Source organism: Patagioenas fasciata, chromosome 3 (assembly GCF_037038585.1).
Source record: "Patagioenas fasciata isolate bPatFas1 chromosome 3, bPatFas1.hap1, whole genome shotgun sequence".
NCBI lineage: Eukaryota > Metazoa > Chordata > Aves > Columbiformes > Columbidae > Patagioenas > Patagioenas fasciata.
Genome location: NC_092522.1, coordinates 77,949,243 through 77,971,157, shown reverse-complemented (window position 1 = coordinate 77,971,157; position 21,915 = coordinate 77,949,243). Strand labels below are relative to the sequence as shown.

The 21,915-nt window shown below is 39.1% G+C and overlaps 1 protein-coding gene across 2 annotated transcripts in view; it reads right to left on the bottom strand.

Annotated features, from left to right (window-relative positions):
* Positions 1-21,915, bottom strand: part of AK9 (adenylate kinase 9) — a 73,983-nt gene that overhangs the window by 14,679 nt on the left and 37,389 nt on the right. For both annotated transcript variants that reach the window (XM_065834560.2, XM_065834561.2), the window contains exons 20-27: positions 16,263-16,466; positions 15,188-15,306; positions 13,994-14,206; positions 13,150-13,416; positions 6,658-6,776; positions 4,757-4,976; positions 2,357-2,419; positions 239-427 (exon numbers count right to left, since the gene is read on the bottom strand). In XM_065834560.2, the coding sequence (XP_065690632.2) occupies positions 239-427; positions 2,357-2,419; positions 4,757-4,976; positions 6,658-6,776; positions 13,150-13,416; positions 13,994-14,206; positions 15,188-15,306; positions 16,263-16,466 (1,394 nt within the window). The remainder of the gene's footprint in view (positions 1-238; positions 428-2,356; positions 2,420-4,756; positions 4,977-6,657; positions 6,777-13,149; positions 13,417-13,993; positions 14,207-15,187; positions 15,307-16,262; positions 16,467-21,915) is intronic.

Genomic DNA, 21,915 nt, shown 5'->3' with positions numbered 1-21,915 from the left:
ATCTACCAAAAAGTGTTCTTTGTTATTTTTCCCAGAATATCAGTCTTATAAATGATCTACTTTTTGAAGCATATACCTTCTCACTACAGCCTTTATCTTGCTCACATATTTAAATCATAAGTGCAGCACAATTGTTTAAGCACTATGGTTTTTGAATTTGACAACTAAAATAAAACTGAAAACTCTTCTTGTGTCATGCAATCATATAATTTAACAAAATCAGCAGTGGAGTAAGTACCTGTACACCTTGTAAACCCTCTGTTTCTGAATCAAACTTTTCTGAAATTTCATTTTGGATGCGGTCAATGGCATCAGCCTCCTGTTCTTCTTCAGACTCCTCTTCCTCTTCTTCAAAAAACTCTTCTTCAAGTATAGCTTCAATATCTTCCTCCTCAGTGTCTTCAGAATGCTCCTTATTTGCTAAAGCCTATAAAGGTAAAATGTTTTGTTTTGTTTTATGTCTATGGTACAGATATTTTGAAGGAATATATTATAATCTTGTCTCGTTTTTAATTAGAAAAATCATTAATTCAACAAAACCACATTTTGGGGCATCCTTTATTGTAAGCAAAAATCTAGTAAATTCTAGAATCATATTTCAGAAGAAAATACAGAGGTATTGCGTAGTGCATGCAGTGAAACACTGTACCAGTTCCAAGAGTGCTTAAAAAACTCAAGTGCTACACTGCAGTTTTGATAAGAGGAATATTTTTTCATACATGGTATTGTAGTTTGGCAAGACTTGTTATAAACAAGCTTGTTAGCTGAAAGTGTATTTGACAGAATTTCATGAACAGTCAAGTAGTACATTAATGCACATATAAGTATACCTTGTAACTGAGTTTGAGCAGAAAGCCTGGCACAATAATGTTCTGTATTAACCATAGATTTGACAGGGTACCTAAAACACACTAATTGCAATTAGTGGGGTGTATTTGGTTTGTATGGCAAGGTTTTGGTAGTGGGGGAGGGCTATAGTGGTGGCTTCTGTGAGAAGCTCCTACAAGTTTCCCCCATGTCTGATAAAGCCAATGCCAGCCAGCTCCAAGCCAGACCAGCCACTGGACAAAGCGGAGCTCATCAGTGACAGTGGTAGCGCTTCTGAGGTAACATATTTAAAAAAGAGGACAAAAAATCTGTGCTACAGCAACTGCAGCAGCCAGAAGAGAGGAGTGAAAATATGTGGAACAGCTCTGCAGACACCAAGGTCAGTGAAGAAGGAGGGGGAGGAAGGAGGTGCTCCAGGTGCCAGAGCAGAGATTCTCCTGCAGCATGGTGCAGACCGTGGTGAGGTGGCTGTCCCTTTGCAGCCCATGGAGGTCCACAGTGGAGCAGATGCCTGCCTGCAGCCTGGAGCAGGTGGATGTCCAAAGGAGGCTGGGACCCTGTGAAGAGCCCCTGCTGGAGCAGACTCCTGGCAGCACCTGTGTCCCCATGGCGAGAGGAGCCCAGGCTGGAGCAGGTTTGCTGGCAGGACTTGTGACGCCATGGGGGACCCACACTGGAGCAGTCTGTTCCTAAAGGACTGTACCCTGTGGAAGGGACCCACACTGGAGCAGTTAGTGAAGAACTGCAGCCCTTTGGAAGGACTCACTTTGGAGAAGTCTGTGGAAGACTGACTCCCATGGGAGGAACCCCAGGCTGGACCAGGGGAAGAGTGTGAGGAGTCCTCCCGAGGGGGAAGGATCAGTAGTTACAACGTATGATGAACTGACCGCAACCTCTGTTGCCTGTCCCCCTGCGCTGCTGGCGGGGAGGACATTGAAAAATCAGGAGTAAAGTTAAGCCTGGGAAGAAAGGAGGAGTGGGGGGAAAGTGTTTTAAGATTTAGTTTTTATTTTCTCATTATCCTACACTGATTTGATTGGTAATAAATTAAATTAACTTTCCCCAGGTTGAGTCTGTTTTGCCTGTGACAGTAATTGGTGAGTGATCTCTCCCTGTCCTTATCTTGACCCACGAGCCTTTCATTGTATTTACTCTCCCCTGTCCAGCTGAGAAGGGGAGTGATAGAGCAGCTCTGGTGGGTACCTGGCATCCAGCCAGAGTCAACCCACCACATGGGGCTACTCTTGTGCTTACAAATCAGATGTATTAAATACATTCGTAAGTATTTTGGTGAATTGGAGCACAAATTGAGACTTCATCTAAAATTGTTTATAGTGTTCATGAGTCAATAGTTTCTAAAACGATTTAAACATCATGTCAAATTATTTTTGAAAGTAGAAGTTTCTGACAGTCTACTTTTACTATTCTACATTGTCTTGAAAACTCTGTGACTAAAACGTCTAGAAATTTCTAAGATAAAAATGCAAGCACTTATCCTTAAAATCTTTCTTTTAGCTTGTTTTCTTACCTCCTGCTTCTTCTGCCTTTGTTCTTCTAAAAGTTCTTCTCTTCTTCTAGCAATCTGCTCATCCTGTTAGTGGAGAAAGGATGTAAGACTGATATTTGCTAATAAAAGCTCTCCTCTGAGAATTGCTAATGTGACCTAGAATTAATGTTAAAAATCTGTTTCTAGATGCTTCTAATGATAAAAAATGCTGTCTGTGCAGCTTGAAATTTTGCAGTCCATATATACCTCTCTACTAGGTGAACATCAAAGTAAATTTTAGTAAAATTTCTAAGATTGAAATTAGCAGGGAAAAATACTGTGACTCTGAGGACACTGAGAATATTATAGTATTTATATTGGTAAGCTATAGTGTTTCTAAACTTATAGGTGGTTTCTCCCATTTGGCAAAGGGGTGACTGAGCATAGCATTAAATGTGTGCTGCCCGGTTTTGACCAAGTTATAAGCATTTGAAATACAGTCCCCTTACGTACTCAGTAGATACATGTCAAATAGCAGATGGCTAAATTCTAACTCAGAAGTAATATACAGTAGCATTCTTCTTAAGGCCAGTGTGGTTGATGGTCATTCAACCTGTAATTGCTGTTCTTGCACACTCTAATACTGTCCCCTGAACTGAGATCAGAAAAACTAAGACTGTCAATACACTGGCAACAGTGCGATTTTAGAAATCCATGTTAACTCCAAGCAAGTGGTCTGGTGTTCCTCAGTGACACAGCACTGCAGGTGTACTCATTGCTCTCAGTATCCTGTTGCCAGCCTCTTCCACTGGAGAAGGAAACTCCAGGATAGCATTCAACTGGTCTGCTTTTCCCAGGCCCTCTGTATGTTGTCCAGCTTTAGTAAGAAAAGAAGGAATAAGAGTATACCCAGCAATGCTGCATGCTCACAACACCACTTGACTTGCTCACCAACTGGATGCCATGCAAAAATACTCAATGTGTAACTAAAAACTATATTGCAATATGCATAAGCAAATACATCAAATTGCTGTCACTTAGGAAATTCTGATTCTGTTCTTTCCTTATTTCTTAATGTCTTTTGCAATTTCTATCACTGCTTTGTGTATGTATTTTAAACAGGAACCTGCTGTTTTCCATTGTCATCAGGAGCCATTTTGATGCCCACACTGTTCATTAGAAGTTCGGACCCTAAGATCCGTAGCACAGGTATTTGCCACTTGAATTATCAGAGTAACTGCTTACAGGGTGAGCCCAGTGCAGCAAAGTAGGCTGGTCACTAGAATGCACCTTTTCCAGCAAGACTGCCAACTTGCATCAGGAAGGACTAAATCAAAATAAATACTTTAACTGTCCGAGATTGTATGCATTGTCACAGCCAACCTCTGGCATAAGCAGTTCAGAAAACTTACTGGTACTGTACGAGCATTATCCCAAATTCTGTTGTACTAAATTTCTGTGTGTCAGCTGATCTGTAGTAACTAGCACTCCATAGTAACACATGCTCAGACCTTTTCTGACAGTACATGTGAAGTACTTTATCTCACTTTTATAGAAAGCTAGGAAACTTGAATAATTTTCATGTGCTGACTGTAAATGTCTGTATACAGGTTTCAGGTGACTTCCATTAACTGGTAACCTGTTCAGTAGTAGGCACAGCTTTGCTCAAATGGGAGACTGTGCAGCTGCATCAGCACAGAGAATGTGCCTTAGTGCTACTCATAGAGTCACAGAATGGTGTGGGTTGGAAGGGACCTTAAAGATCATCTAGTTCCAACCCCCCTGCCATGGGCAGGGACACCTTCCACTGGACCAGGTTGCTCAAAGCCCCATCCAATCTGACCTCGAACAGTTCCGGGGCTGGGGCATCCACAGCTTCTCTGGGCAGCCTGTTCCAGTGCCTCACCACCCTCATGAGGAAGAATTTCTTCCTTATATCTGATCTAAATCTATCCTCTTTCAGTTTAAATTTCTATGCAGAGTATCACAGTTGGAAACAGACACATACACTGTACAGTACCTATGAAGTCAGCCTATGAGAGATGCAGATCAGCTCAACAGCCCATGCTCAGGGAATCCAGGATACAACAACAATACGGTGCGTGAGACATGTAAATGATTTTCATATGGCTATATTCACTCTCTCCATCTAGTTGCCTTTTGCCCAGGACTTTCCAGGTGCCTGGCATTGTCAGACGCTTTTCTTGGGCTGTGAGATATCTAAACTCCTGCACAAATTAATTGCACAGAGGAGGAAAGAAGCCCTAAATTGCTTTTGGTTCCCATGGTGAATCTAGGAATGCTGTGGATGTGTGCGGCTGTGCCTCCTGCTCCCACATCTGTTTCTCTGTTTGCTGTTCACTGCTTTGGGCGTTTTAGAATCTGTGTTCAGACCTCTGCTGCTGAAATTACAAAAAAAAATAGACAGGACTGAAAACTTACCCTTATTTTTGCTTTCAGGTCTTTCAGTTTCTTTTTTTTTTCCATTTTTTTATGTTGTCTTTCTTTCCATTTTTGCAGACGTGGAGGAAGAAAGCGGTCAAGAACATCACTTTCTTCTACTTGAAGATAAACCGCAACATCAGGACAGAGTCCTCGTTCTGACAAATACTGGGCTTCATCTGGAGTACGAGGGAAACCATCCAGTATGAATCCTGTGGACCTAATTGGAAAATAACATATTTACCATCACACAATGTATTTTAAAGTGCAACACGGTGAAAATGCAATTAATTCAAAAAAAGAAAATAAATAAACTCTCTTATTAAATGTATACGTTAAGAGTAAACTTAAAAAAATACTTTCAGGCATTAGCTTTGACAATGTAAAACTGATACTTAACTATGTATTTTAATTGTTGTACTAACAAATGTATTTCTTCTGAGGTTTTAACATGCAGAGGTTGTTTAAAAATAACTTTTAAAAAGGAAAATTAATTGTGTCCTCAGTATTGCTTGTGTGACTATAAGAACAGTACTTCTTTGCCACTGCTCTTAAAACAATGGAAGGTGCCCCAAACATTACTTATCTGCCACAGAAAGCTTGTTGCCTGAAAATTTAATTTTCAGAAATGCCTGACAATTCTCTAGTATAGGATGAGAATTTTGCCACACAGCATGACCTGCATCTCCCTTCCTGCAGATATTAAAAACATGTCAGATAGGTCAGGAAAACTCTATGGCTTGTTGGAGCTCTTACAATCTCAAATTGGATGAGTAGTTGTGTAAAGCTGAATATTGTGTTAATAAGTTAATATTTCTTTTTATTAGTTTAGTCCTTAATAGGATGCGTTGTAAAACTGCAGAAGATCAAAGAGGCCACAAGAGGTGGGAGTGGATGGAAGAAAGAGGTGGTCCTGGATACTGTGGAAAGAAGTTGGGGGGAGGATATCGATCATGATTTATATCATGATGAAGGTTCTCTTTTGCTATACAGTCCCTGATGAAACTGAATTTATATAATATCATGACATTATGTGTAATGCTGGGCAATTTTTTGTCTCAGTGCATTTTTTTTCCTCCCTATTTTTACACCATTAAGAGAACAATGTCCCCTATTTGTGGGCTGACAGGACAAAAGTCTGTGTGATGGCCTTGTTTATTCTTTTTAAGGCATTTCTCATACTGTTAGGAATTGAAACCTACTGGTCAAGCTGCCAGCAGTTATGATCTGGATGGAAATGTATGGAATAGATAGGACATGGAAAAAAGGATTTTTCCCTGCAATTACATTTCCTGGCAATTACATAATAAAAAAAACCAGTGTGCTTCCTAGGAGCTGATGATTTTATTTATTTATGGAACAATAATCAATGTTTATCACAGTGTTATGGATGTACTTTCTGATACAAAAGGAACTCTGTTGTGAATACATCACTGGAGTGCAGATTGTGATGAAGGCACAAGATAACCTGATTCTGTGTTATTTTGGAGACCATTGTTACTTTGTCTTTGCTTTCCACACAATATTTACAATATATGGAAACCAACAGTTACAGCTGGATTCCCGCTCTCCATATTTATTAATTACATGAAAACATAAAAGGTTTGTTTTCATATCTGTCCTGCAAGCCCATGAAAACTACCCTGTTATTCAGGAGATTTAATCAAATTCAAGTGCACTAAGTACTTTTGCCCAGTCCTGTGGAGGGTGCATGAGACATTATATTGCTGTCAAAATATCAGTCAAAATAGAGCAACAAAACCAAAACTGAGAAGCAGGTCACGATTCATAAAAAGTACAAGAGCATCGAAATAATGTCTGCAATAGTTATTTGTAATTGTGGACATAATGAATTATATACTTCCTAAGATTAATTAAGGAGAGAATCTAATTACAGTTACCGGAACGGCTCTTTCCTCCACCAGTCAGGAACAATGTTATCAAGGACTTCTGGAGGCAGTTCCTGATTATCCACTAGATTTGCTTTGATTGCTTCTTCCTCTTCAGTTAATTCCAGTTCCTTTATAAAAAGAAAATCCACAAAAAATTAAAACAAAACAAAACAAACCCCACACTGAAGCCAACCAAACAAAAAGCACAGAAAGATAGATCTGCCCGACACTTCTGTGATTCTGTGATACTGCCTTCATTTGATTTAAATCAGCAGAAACAAAGTAAACCCATTTGCCACATTTCACTGTACCACATTATTCATTTTGAGATATTTTTTATGTGCTTGGGGTTTGGTAATTCCCTAATGCTGGGGCAATTGCTGCTGTATGAGTTTTAATGAAACCTAAATCCAAACAGAAGTATTTAATCATACATACGCTCAATAGTTAGAGATGCAAGGAGAGCCACCAATAAAACCTCTACACTGGACTTCCGGAGGGCAGATTTTTGGCTATTCAGAAGTCTAGTTCAGAGCATACCCTGGGAAACAATGCTTAAAAACAAGGGGGCCCAGGAGGGTTGGACATACTTCAAGCGGGAGGTTTTGAGGGCACAGGATCAGGCTATACCAGTGCGCCGAAAGGCTAGCCGACAGGGAAGACAACCGGCTTGGCTAAACAGGGAGATTTTGAAGGAAATCAGAAATAAAAAGAGAGTTTACAGACTGTGGAAAAAAGGGCTGGCTACCTATGAAGAATTTAGGAAAATAGCTAGATCGTGCAGGAAAAAAATCAGGGAAACAAAAGTGCAGTTTGAAGTTAATTTGGCCAATTCTGTTAGGGATAATAAAAAGTCCTTCTTTAAATATGTTAATAACAAAAGGAGGGGCAAGGAAAACCTCCATTCTCTACTGGACTTTGAGGGAAATATAGTTAACAAAGATGAGGAGAAAGCTGAGGTACTTAATACCTACTTTGCCTCAATATTTACCAGTCAAACAGATGGCCCTCAGGATAACTGGCCTCTGGAGATGGTTGACAGGAATAGGAAGCCAAATAGTCCCCTTGTATTCCAAGAGGAAATAGTTGGTGGCTTACTGAGCCATCTGGATCCTCATAAGTCTATGGGACCAGACGGGATCCATCCTAGGGTGATGAGGGAGCTAGCAGAAGAGCTTGCCAAGCCGCTCTCCATCATCTTCCAACAGTCTTGGCTCACTGGGGAGGTCCCAAATGATTGGAAACTGGCAAATGTTACCCCAATCCACAAAAAGGGCTGCAAAGCTGACCCTGGCAACTACAGGCCTGTCAGCCTGACCTCGGTGCCTGGCAGGGTGATGGAGCAGATCATCCTGAATGCAATCACACAGCACCTCCAGGATGGACCAGGGATCAGACCCAGCCAGCATGGGTTTAGGAGGGGCAGGTCCTGTCTGACCAACCTGATTTCCTTTTATGATCAGGTGACCCACCTAGTGGATGAGGGGAAAGCTGTAGATGTGATCTATCTAGACTTCAGCAAAGCCTTTGACACTGTCTCCCATAATATACTCCTTCAAAAGCTGATAGCCCATGGCTTGGACAAGTGCACTCTCTGCTGGGTTAAGAACTGGCTGGAGGGCCGGGCCCAGAGAGTGCTGGTAAATGGGGCTGCATCTAGCTGGCGGCCAGTCACTAGTGGTGTCCCCCAGGGGTCAGTGTTGGGTCCAGTCCTGTTTAACATCTTTATTGATGATTTAGATGAGGGGATTGAGACCACCATCAGCAAATTTGCTGATGACACCAAGTTGGGGGGCAGTGTCGACCTGCTGGAAGGCAGGAGGGCTCTGCAAAGAGATCTGGATAGACTGGAAAAATGGGCTGATTCCAATGGGATGAAGTTCAACAAGGCCAAGTGCCGGGTCCTGCACTTTGGCCACAACAACCCCCTGCAGCGCTACAGGCTGGGCACAGAGTGGCTGGAGAGCAGCCAGACAGAAAGGGACCTGGGGGTACTGATTGACAGCAAGCTCAACATGAGCCAACAGTGTGCCCAGGTGGCCAAGAAGGCCAATGGTATCCTGGCCTGTATCAAAAATAGTGTGGTCAGCAGGACAAGGGAAGTGATCCTTCCCCTGTACTCTGCATTGGTGAGGCCACACCTGGAGTATTGTGTTCAGTTCTGGGCCCCTCAGTTCAGGAGGGATATTGAGGTGCTGGAGTGGGTCCAGAGAAGAGCAACAAGACTGGTGAAGGGACTTGAGCACATGACCTATGGTGAGAGGCTGAGGGAGCTGGGTTTGTTCAGCCTGGAGAGGAGGAGGCTTAGAGGTGACCTCATCACTCTCTATAACTACCTGAAGGGAAGTTATAGTCAGGTGGGAACTGGTCTCTTCTCCCAGGCAGTTAGCAATAGGACAAGGGGACATGGGCTTAAACTCTGCCAGGGGAAGTTTAGGCTGGATATTAGGAAGAAGTTCTTTACGGAAAGAGTGATCAGGCATTGGAATGGCCTGCCTAGGGAGGTGGTGGACTCACCGTCCCTGGAGGTTTTTAAATTGAGATTGGACATGGCTCTTAGTGCCATGATCTAGTAAATGGGCTGAAGTTGGACCAAGGGTTGGACTTGATGATCTCTGAGGTCTTTTCCAACCTAGCCAATTCTGTGATTCTGTGATTCAATTCAGAGGAATAGAAACTGAAATGATCACAGTTTCTTCTAATTGCCTACAAGAAGTTTTCCACTTAGTTATACATGTTTGCATGCTGGAAGACTATCTGCTCTACATCAGAATGGTTTATTACTTTTTAAAAGCAACTTTTTTATCTTTTGAGGTAATCCAAAGAAAGATGTCAAGGAAAAGGTATGTGAGGTTACTGCGCACAGGCACATGACCAGACATCAGAAAGGGAGAGATGTTCTACAGAGCAGTAGTATTATTAGTGACTGCTCAGACGCAGACCATTCAAATACCAAATGTAGCTCTTAAATTCTTGTCAAAACCTATTTTTTTCAGAACTTGTAACACTGTGAGATCCATACGGCTGAGGATGCACTTCTCATAGAATGGTTTCCTGATACAAACGGCAGTAAAAAAGAATGAATAGAGGGTATACATAGGTGATTTTGGATTAGTTTACACCAGTCACAATATCAAAATACATGTTTTTACAAGTATACTGGCCAAAAGACAACATTAGAAGTCAGAAAATATCACTGTTCCTGACCTGCTGTGTTAATTTTTCATGATAATATTCACAGAAGAAGAAAATGCTATTTTCTACTTAGTTGAAATTTTTTCCCTGAAAACAGAATGGCAAAGTTTGTAAGAGAAATGTGTCTGGTATCCTTTAAAAAGTTCAGTACTTTTTCTGCCATTCCTTACACAGGTCTCATTTGTAAAAAGTCATCTATATTTCTTAAGAAGACTAGACATGGACTACCAAAAGAGCGTGTTTTTTAATGGCAGTGACCATCAAACATGCACCTAAGTTGCATCCAAAGTCACTTGGAGAGAAAACTGAACATGCAGCTGGTTATTCCTCTGATCCTCTCAGAAAATGGATTTAAGTGGTCCCCTGAGATTCTTTTGTGAATTTACTACAAAGTTCTGCTGTCCTTTCCTCATGTAGTAGTCATATTAACCCAAATTGCTCAAGAATTTGTTAGTACAACCTGTCAGAAAAGAAAGGAATAATCCTTTTCAACAAAAGGATCCAAAATTATTCAGGAACCTTCCAAATGATGGTAGGGGGCTGCTTGCTGCAAGAGCATGTCTGAATCAGCATTTCTATGCCAGACATCTATTCTGATAATAGAGCCAAAAGAACTTGAGAACATGCTGGCAGCCACAGGTCTAATGTAGTGTGTGTGTAAGTACCATTTTCTCTAGTTCCTGATCCAGAAAATACATTCAAAGATATTAGTATGGCATAATGGATACCTAAGAAGGCCAAGTGGTAGCCAGATCTGTAACACAAAGGCATCTTGAAAGCAATGTGTGAAGTGGGAGAAAACAGTAAACCCATATAAAAATGTGTCACTGATACCACCACTGCAGAAGAGCTGTCAAAACTGCATTTGTATTGATAAAAGAAAAGAAACATGAGACATATATTCTGAGTACAGAAAAGAGAACACCTCACATTGCAATGGTTCAAAGGACAAGGTTGCTCCCCAGACCTGTCAATGCTGTGAGGGCTTTGTTTGAGACATATTTAAACAACCAGGATGATGTATTTTTGCTAAACTTCCCAGACTGCATGGTGTGTTTTGTTTGTCTTTAATATTTTTCCTTTGAGTATTACAGCTGACCTTTACCTTAAGCTTTGATACGTACGCTTTTAGCATCTTGTGTCAAGGTGAAAAAAAATGACATAAATGAAATTAAATGGAATTATTTTGGCAAGGTATTGATCAGTGTAAAACAGGATAGTCCGACAGTGGTAGTCAAACTCAGAGAAATGCTTAAGGGAGTCCATAAGCTTATTCTATAGAGTTCTGTGCATGGACCAAAGAATAGGTTTCTAAACTGAAACGCAATTGCTCCAGCCATGTTTTGGTCATGCCATCAGATAAAGTGTTTTATGAGAAGTGTAAGAAAAAAAAAATATACTGTAGAAAACTGTTTACCAGCAGATAAAAAGATGATGAGGAAAAAATACTAACAGAAGTGCCTCTGTGTAAGACATGTATTGATGCCAGAAAAATAAAGCTGAGTGAGAGCCAGCCACAAACATCAGTGCCAGGAACACTTGCTATATTTTTGGCTGTGATGACCAAGTTTTAAACTGACTTGCCAAAAGAGCCTCCTCTTAGATTTAACTGATGAAAACCTGAAGTTTTGTTCTGACATCAATGATTTTCATCTGTATTCCACCTGTGTTGAAGAGTTTGCTTCCAGTATCACCTGCCCTTGTACACTACTTTTCAGGGATCAGGAACCTCCCCCACTTTTCAAGACAATAGAGAGTGGCCTTGAATATACCTTTGGCAGCTTCTCAGCACCCATGAATGCACCCTGTTGACTTGTATATGTCCAGATTACATAAATGATCCCAAATTTGATGTGAGTTCAGATGTGAGTAGTACCACTCTTTACCTATGCTTTCCAATTAGGCACAGAGACCTGGAAGGCCACAGACTAGACCGCACTCATAAAGACCAGAGTAAAGAAGGGATTGAGCATCTCAGCCTTTTCAGCAGCTTTCACCAAAAGGTCACCTGCCCCACTCAATGGCAGACTCCTGTTTCCCAGGTCTTATTTTGCTACTGTTATTCCTGTAGAAATTCTGCTTGCTACTCTTCAGATCCCTCACTGCTTTCCACTTCCATTGAGTGCTTATCTTTCTAATATAATTTTTGGCTGTTTCTGCATGCCTTCTCTGCAGCCTGCTTCCCTTCCTGTATGCTCCTTAGATCCTGGGGTGGGCAATCTTTGAAGGTCTTTGGTGATGAGTACCTTGAAGGAACATGTCAAGCATCAGGAGCACAAAGAAACTGGCACTTAGAATGTGATTCAGAAACTTATTTCTGCCTGAAGCTTTAAGAGTTGGATAAACCCTTATTTGTATTGTCTAGGAGGTATATTTTCAAGCTTTTTGAAAGATTTATATGCTGTGTACCTGTGTTGAGACTTCTCTGCACACTAAAAGCTTCTATCCTATCCATATATCTAAACAATAATTTATTTGTGTTGAAACCTTGTCTGTTTTTCCCAATATATCACTGTCTAATTAAAGAAAGTACTCTCTCCTGATAAACATTTATGTAAATGTTTATTGTTCAGGGAAATTACATCCTGCAAGAGATAGGGTTTAGAATGTATACCTATAACAATTTCGAATCAGCACTCAATCTGATTAAGGAAAATAACTGATTTTATTAATTATTTTACCAGTATCATGAATATCCAGCTATTTGAAACAGTTTTTCAACCAGAAGGCATATTTTTTTGCTATGTAAGAGATTTTTCTGTTTTGAAACACTACAATCCAGATTACAAAGCCTACTGTATTAAAAAATACTAGTTTACCCTGTTATGAACAGTGAGATGTTTCTGCTTTTTCGACAAGGGATGATCAGACTGAAGGGCTGGTAGAGACATTCCATTCTTTCACTCCAAGAGAGCGCAAAGAACCCTGCTGGTGAACGTTTCTAAACTCCTGTACAATGACTGAACCTGCCTATTATAAATACTTGAAGGAAACCCTACCTTCCCATTCTTATTTTGACCTTCATTTTTTTTTCTCAGTTTGTCTTCCTTTGCTCATTTAGCATCTATCTCTACTATTTAGGAAAACAAAACAAAACAAAACACCACCTATACACAATTCTTGGAAATGTTTTGAAGAATGTAGCATTCATAAGAAAGCATTGTCAAGAACTACTATTTCCAAATTTCATTGAATAAATAATTTAATATAAGTGATTTTTATCAAGCAACAATTTTATAGGAAATTCCTATTCTGGTCTCAAAATGGTTATTTTGTGTATTGACATAAAAAAGATCAGATTATTACCTTTTTGCTTTTTTCAGTCTCAGTTTCAGTTATGGTCTGAGAGAAGTCTTCCAGTTCCTGTGGGAGAACTGGCATTTTACTGTCATCTTCTTCAGGTTCTTCATCAACATCCTGCCCCACTTTCACTTTAGTTTTGGGTAGGATCAATTCCTGGAGATATTCTTCAAACTGAATATGGAAAATGCCTAATTTGTTTGCTATCTGTCGTGCACAAGTAGTTTTACCTGCTCCATGAGTCCCAAGTAAGCACACCCGTAAGGGAGGAGCCTATAGGAAAAAATATTATTATTTTTTTAACAATTTGAAGTCTACAGTGCACCCCCTACTGTTTTTTACTTCCAAAATATCATAAAAATTGCATCAAAAACAGTCACATAATTTTGCATTTTCATTTTTCCAAACTTTCTACTGCTGTTCCAAACAGACTATCTGCTTTCTGGAACTACTGAACAAATACACTATGGCAGTTGGTGCCAGTAGGTAAAATGAAACTGCATTAGACAGTTCTGGTAAATCTTCCCTATATTTACCTTTGCCCACTTTCAAAAAAAGACTAAAAAAACGCACAATATGTGTGATTTGCAAATTACATCTTATGATTATTAGAAGTGTTCATAATCTTCCTTTATTTTCTGCTTCATTTGCATCATTAATTCAATGTGTTAATTTAAGCGTACACTAAAATGTCACAAGTGAAGCAATGTGTTTTATTTGTTTCAAGGACTTGCCTGATATATGTATTGTTACCTGCAAAAAAATCAGCAATAATAAACAGTCATAAACTAGAATGGAAAATAGTGATTCTAATTTATTATCTGCTTTAAACAATTTTGAAGATTCTCACTTGTACTGGTTCATTGTGAGCCACATACTCCTCAGGGTTCTCCAAAAATTTATCTCTGTACTCAGAAGTTGAAAAGTAATAAAACTTTTCTTTATATTTAGCTGTGTATTCATCGAGTCCTGGGTAAAGGATAAAATTCTCTTTCAGATAGACTGGACAAAAGTGTTTTGTGTCTCCCATGTGCCTTTTCTTTTCCTTAGCTTTTTCTTCATCCTGGAAATATTACGAAAATTTTCAAAACTGTTTGAATTCAGTAGTTCACATACATAAAGTAGATCAAGTAGAGGATATTAAGTAATGGCAAATACATCAACTGGACATTGAATGAGAATGATGTTCTCAAAATAGCTTGTAAACTGAATATAAGCCTATGAAAAAATACACTTTTAAGATCCAGAGTCAGAAAACAAATTGCCCTATCTAATAGAGACAATTATCAAGAAAAGAATAACCATTTTAAATTTGAAATGAAAATATCATAGTTAGCTGTTGAAGACCAAAATTAGTCTAGAAGTATCTATGATAAAATCTTTTCCTGCCGTGTTCTTGAAACTCACTTGCTGTTGCTTCTAAATGTGCAGAAGCAGATTTCTTCAGAAAACACAATGAGAGTTGGTATTAAGTCAGATTACTCATCCAATAAAATAAATTTCTAAAAAATTTATTTAATACTGCTCCAGTACAGCATATGGGTATCCTGTACTGTTACATTGGGGGATGGGAATCTTCCAAGATAGGATGAAAATAAAAGAAAGGCAAAGCTAGACCTTTAATTCAATTAAAGTGGGTGTTTTAAAATTATCAATAGCTGAGATGAAACAGAGGATTGCACATTAGGACTCGGCATCTTCTGATGTTTACATGATGGTGCACAGAATCATTGTTAGTTACCAGAAATGAAAGCTCACATTTGTTTCTTTAATAAACCCCTCTTTGCCTCTGGCAAAACCAGGTGCATTCATTCTCTCTATTAGCATGGGATATTTATGCTTCTCACTGGAGTAAAACTACTATCAGTCAGAACACAGGAATACAATGAAAGTGTTCTTGAAACATATGCTGGTATTTGTTCGGTGAGGTTAAAACTGGATCATACAAAACCAGCTGCAAAATCTGTTTTCTCTGGTGTTATGTTCAAACTAAAAATAAATTAGTTAAAATAAAAGCACAAATGGACGAAGTCAGCATGCTTACTTCTTCATCTTCGTTTTCATCTTCCTCAACTTCTTCTTCTTCCCCTTCAGCAGCCAGATCTTCTGCTTCCTCTTCTAAGTCTTCAGCAGATAATTCCCAACCATTATATCTAAGAGGTTCTGAAAAGGTTAATTTTTTTTCTCTGTTTCAATACCTTCATTTGGCTATGCCAGAATATATTCTCTCTGTCTATATAAGTAAGGACATATGTGAAAACAAAACACATGAACTGTATATTGCATTTATCCTACTCATAGAACAAAATGTTCTCCCCAGATGCAGGAATTAATATATTGCTTCTTTCAAAAATGGAAATTCTACTGGTTATTTTTTGGATGAAATAAATTAGTATTTTCAATAGGAACTTGTAGTACAAAACTATTATACAAACACATACAGATAGTGCTATTATTGTTTGCAACAGGTTTTTTTCTGTTGTTCATTGTGGAAAGTATCAGTCAAATTTTATTTTATTATAAAGCTAGAACAATAGATGTTTTGGTTAATAAAATAGTTGCATTGTAGTAACGATACAAAAAAAAAAAGTAGTATTATTTATGCAGTACTTAAAATTGTTAGAGATTTGACCACGCAAGTGAAGAAAGGTAATTTCCTAAAAAAATATAAATTCTGTAACAATCAAGTCTTGAAACACAATCTGTGCAGGTGGGTAGATTAGATTACTAAACACCCTGAAAGTCTCATTGACTTCAGCAAATGTTGTTCATTAGTGAACCTTTGTTATCTGTCCATTTCTCAAACCAGTATCCTGATATGAACAGACAGAGCAAGTAAATGGGGAAATGCTCTGTCAGAATGTTTACGGAGCTGTTATGTACATAATAGCATACCCTATATATGTTTTTCAAATACATATGTTCCCTACACTTGCTATATCCTAAAGGCTCCTAGTGTGCTTTTCAGCTCACCCATAGAACACAGCATGTCCTGTGCCCACTTCAAGTGAGTAATGCTGAACTCAGTTTAACCTCCCCTCTCCATATATTCATCACACAAGCTCTCCAAAATCCCTCTTGGTAGCTTAAGTGTAACTCACATAAAGAGTATTACTTACTTTCCATACCCAGCACACTTTGATTAAGCAGATTTTCTGGAGTTTGCCCAGCAATCTCTAAAGCAACAATCTGAACTTGAGATGACTTGATTTCTGACTCCACTGTTTGCCAGTCATTTAGAAAAAGGTCAATCTTCCCTTTAAATATTTCCATTTCTGGTAGACCTGGAAGATCATCCTCTGCAAACTCAGGCAGTATGATTTCTGAAAAACAAATAGTGTATAGAGGGCAATGCTCTTCTAAAATGTTTTGCATTTAAAAATTATCATTATGCTTTAAGATTATTTTTATTTTCTTCAAATATGATGGCATCTTTATTTAAAATGCCGCTTCCTCTCCCCTCCCCCTGTAATTATGAATTATGATATTAAAAGTTTACAAAGACACTTTGAAAATGCCAGATTAATTGATATAGTGTATACTGATGCTTCTCCAGGAAAATAAACAAGATCAAATTATTTAACTAAATTTAATTATGTTTATTTAAACCAGCACATAAATAAATATGATGACTCTTTCTGCAAAGATATATAAGGAATATACATCAATTTAAAAATTATTATTTAATGATGAACAGTTTTTGACAGGCCTATTCATTTGGTCATGCCTCATATGGAACATGCCAGGATAGGAAGAAATAAAAAGTAAGAAAACTGGCATACATTGAGAAAAGTAACTCCATGTTCTGATCTGGTCCAGGTTCAGCTACTGAAGCTATTGTGGAGCATGTTAGGTTTCTGTTCTTTTTCAAGTGGACCATATTCTCTTTACATGAATAGAAACAGAATGGATACTACTAGTTGTTTTTCCTCTCTGGCATAAGATCTCAATACACAGATGTTAATGAACTAAACTTTAATTTACTCAAAGGGACACATATATAAAGATCAACATGGCAAAACTTCAGCGAAAATAGAAGATTTAGGGGAGAAAGGAAAAAGAAGGGATGAAACAGAGAAGTCCACTTCAGTGTAAAAATCAAGGATATGAGAGATGGTATCAAAGACTGAAGTCCTAAATTGCTAAAGGCAAATCTGTGAGTTAAAACACTAAACCATGCAATATAAGAGCTCTTCAGTTACAACTGATGCCTTTAACCATAACCAACAAATGAAGCAAGACACAGATAATACGATCTGCCTTTTAAAAGTGATCTGTAATGGGCATGTCTTGATTCCTGGGTACCTAATGTTTAATCTTTGCAGAGATGCTGAACACACTTGGCAGTTATATGAAACAGAAACTGTGGATGTTAAACGGCTTGAAATTTAGACCTATTTGTTCCAAGAACTGGAATGGAAGAGTTCAGAACCAAGTCCGCAACAGAATTGAAAGAGGGAATGAATTTCTCCTGAATTTCAAGCCTCGTTTATGTGATTTAACCACCAAACTAGGCCTCTTAAGAGCTATGAATGCATCATACTTGAAAGTCTCTGTGTTACTGACAGGATTGTCAGGAACAGCTTCTCTTACATTATTGGCAAAGCCCCTGTAAGTGGCAGCAGCCAAGGTTTACCATGCTCTTAGAGCATGACTTTGTACACTGTTCCCTTGAACTGAGGAACTCTCAAACATTTTTGGCTTTGACAAAGCCATGTCTGTATACAATAACTTGCTTAACGAGTAAGGGAAATGAAAGACTTTAATCTCTTAAGATACCCTGTGCAGAAACTTGTAGTGTCAATTGTTTAAGATGATGGAAGTCCAAGCCTGTCTTCTAACAATGTCTCATGAAAAGTAAGCAGATTCAGAAACTGAAAGAACGCATTAATATAAATAAGAAATTCACAGGTACTACTCACAGTAAACATGATAAAACCATACCAAAGGTGTTGTCATACTTGGTGAGCAAAATAACAAAGGGATAGCTGCTTCCACCACCATCCATTTTGCTGAAAAAAGCCAGTGGGCATTAACAATTTGATATTGACAGCAGATATTTAATTAAAAACTCGATATTGACAAATTGACAATAAAGGAGAAAGATACTAATTTCCTAGGGCTGCAATTAGTATCTATTTAGACATTGTTGGGCCCTGAAAAGTCCTGAGACAAAGTTCTACCTCAGCTAGAAAAAGATACAGAAATGCCTTGATGACACCATCACCACGTTGTCCTTACTAAAACATGAACAGTTTCTAGCAGTGGCAATGTGATGTTGCTGCCATTCCCTGCACTCATATAATTTTCAACCCTGATTTTCTTCTTTTCCTTATAATTTTTCTTTTGTGTTCTGTAAGTCCAATATCAGCGTCTCCAACAAACAGACGGAAAAGCAGTTGAGAGCAATAGGTTAAGTGGTCTGACATGAGTGTAATTTTGCTGGGACTTACAGTGTGTGCTGTGTTTGTCTCTTGCCAGAAATGAAGCTGCAAGAAAGAGCTTGAACAGCAGATGGAGTGATTTTCTACTTTGATATGATTTTCCTTTTCTCTTTTTGTTTCTGTCTTGTTTTGAGGTTGAAAGAGCAGGAACATATTTTGGCACAAACAAGAACAGGTTCAGCCTATTCCAGTGAATTTTTACTGATTTTTACAGAAAAGGGCGATTACTGCTATATTTCCTTATATAACTTCCTACACATAAAAAGAAGATGTATTACTAAAAATGAAAGCCTTACTTAATGCCTTGTATATTAAAAGCTTTGACCATTTTCTTAAAAATACAAAACCTCAAAACATTAAAAAAACAGTGTTTTATGGTTACTACCTGGCATTAAGTGGGCCAGTGCCCACTATGTGAAATTGCAGCACTGTAAAGCTTGGTTTGAGTTTGCCCCAACTTGAAAAATCCAAAGGATTTTTCTGGTTCACAAAGAATTAGACTGCCCTGGTACAGTTTTCTTCTTTAAGAAAAATAGTATTTCCTCCCAGAACTGAATGTGTCTCAGTCTCCTCTTGTGGGTTGTTGCAGAAATCCACAAATGCCATGTTTAACTTTGCAAAATAGACACAGAAAAAAAAAAAAACAAAACAACAACAAACCAAAACAAAAACTATTACTAAGTACAATGTAGATGGATTTCAGTGATTAGGTACCAGTAAGATTTGGCAGGAAACAGAACTAAACATAATAGTCAGAGTAGAGATGCTGCTTAACTTTTATCTAACATACAACCAACTAAAGGATTGCCTGGAAGTGTCAAAGCAGCTGGGATATATGAGTGCCTGCAGGATGAGGAACACACCTAACAAATCTTTCTGACTTGGATGGCTAAGCTACCTTATCAAAGGTCAGCCCCACTACTGTCTTCTAGAAGAAAGCTAGCCAGTGCCCTGACTCCAGTGAGTTAAATGCCAAAGAGCTTGAGTTAGGGACTCGCATTCTTTTGTTGTCACCCAAATTTAAAACAATGCAGGGTTTCAAATACGTGCCTCCTTTTGACATTCCGTCATGGCTCACTAAGGTTGCCCCCTTGCCAGTTAGCTACTTGTTGTGCCTGTTTCTACAACACTTAATTCCATATATGAAGCCACGCACTTAAAAGTTAGCACAGCAGTTTTGGGCACTGCAATGTATACATCTTCTTATGAGTCTGGGTTTGAATGTATAGTCTCCTAGAAATACAGTGAATTTCTAGATACTTAGGTGCTTTCGAGAATTTCATTCTTTCACTTATGAGGCTGAAACTTTCATTCTTTCAATACTCCCATTTACCTGTCCTGTATGTAAATTAACTTGAGATTTGAAATAAATCAGGCCCTCTGGCAATTCATATGCTGGCTCAGGGACCTGAGGGACCTGAGGGACCCCATAGCCCAGCTGTAGTTGCTCAGACCCCTGGGGCTTCCCCCCGCCTGCCCATGGCCCAGGACCCCATGTCAGCCCCCAGGGCCATCAGGCCTTGCCCCAGCAATGCTGCAGTGGGGCCGGTCTCCAGCTTCCCACAGCTCTGCCCAGCCATGGGCTCTGCCAAGCTGGGCCCACCCATGGGTCAACATCCTCAGCTCGTCCTTGTCCCCAGGGAGGTGCCCAATGCCCAGGGCTGGAGCTGCCCTGCTCCTGGCTGGGGTGGTGGGACAGCTCTGGCCATATTACTACACTCTGCTCCCGGCTCCTTGTTCCTTTGGGAGCAGTTGGCCCTCACAGTGCCCTGACATGCTATCCCCAAAATGAGCCGCAAAAGCCACTTTTAAATAACAGGTTAACAAATAAGCATTTTGGTAAGTATTTTTGTGCTGCGTTATAATAAAGAATACTTAATGAATTTCCCCTCTTCTTACAGCTTTGAACAACACAATTATTAATATTAGACTGACACCTCAGTGGCTGACCTCTGTGTTTGAATGATTTTTAGACCAAACGTCAAACAAAAGCACAAAAGGGCACATCATTAAGTAAGAAACACCTTGCAGATTTCAAAGTCTGATCTTGAATTAGAATTTTATTGAAAATGTTTATAAATGTGTATTTTACTAAAATACACATTCGCTCTGTACATGTCACTATATTAGTTACCCCCTGCAATGACATTTCTGTCTCTTGCTGTGACTCTAAACAGGAACATGAAAATACTTTCCTTTTAATGTGCATTAAAGATGATGTTAAATGTCACAATTAATTATGTTGCATTCTGCAGTGATGTATTCCAAATGAGACAGAGACATAGCCAGGTAAAACCTGCTTAAATTTGGACAGCACTAAAGCGTTATGTAATGATGATTCCATTAGGAACACAGATTTTAAGAAAATAAGCAAAGGACACATTAATAACTAGGTTACACTAACTGCTTTTTTTGCACGTGTTACCCTTGGCACGTTCACGCAGCAGAAATCACATGTGCTGCCTTGTGAACAACAGCTGTATTCAAAGCAATAACATATGAAGGATGGTAATGTGTGCTGCCTGGATCTAGCCTTCAACAGGTCACCTTTTATAGTCCTGCCCTTTAAAAACCTCTCAGTTCTGGATAGGTCATGAAACTTTGGAAATATACAGGTAGAATAATGGATTTAAATGAATGCTTGACATCATCCCATAGAATCATAGAATGGTTTGGGTTGGAAGGAACCTTAAAGATCACCTAGTTCCAAACCCCTTGCCATGGGCAGGGACACCTTCCACTGGACCAGGTTGCTCAAAGCCCCATCCAACCTGGTCTTGAACATTTCCAGGGATGGGGCATCCACAGCTTCTCTGGGCAGCCTGTTCCAGTGCCTCACCACCCTCATCTGAGACAGAACACTGAAACATGTAACAAATCCACTCTGGACCTTAATCTCAGAAACACTTAAAATTCATGTTACGCCTCTCTTAATAGGCCACAGTTTGTAAATGATGGACCAGCATGTGATCCAGCTTTGATTCTCTACTCTAGGCATGTAATTCCTTCAGATGACTTCTATTGGAGAGTTTTCTTGCTGAAGGAAACTTAACCAGCAGCAATTATTGCGTACTTACGCAGTTTCAAAATAGATTATACAGGCCTAAGCAAACTGGAGAAACTTTCCCTTGAGAAAAGGGGAGGAAGTAAAAAAAGAAGAAAAGGATTACATTCCAAGGGAAAAGGAAGAACCCAAAAACGGGACAACCCGAACATAATTTGATTTTGGTTCAGGTGTTTGAACCTAATTATGACAAAAACGTTGTCTCCAAATTTGGTTTGTTTTGAACTGGGTCTCAGGGTACTGAAAATACTTTAAAGTATGTAA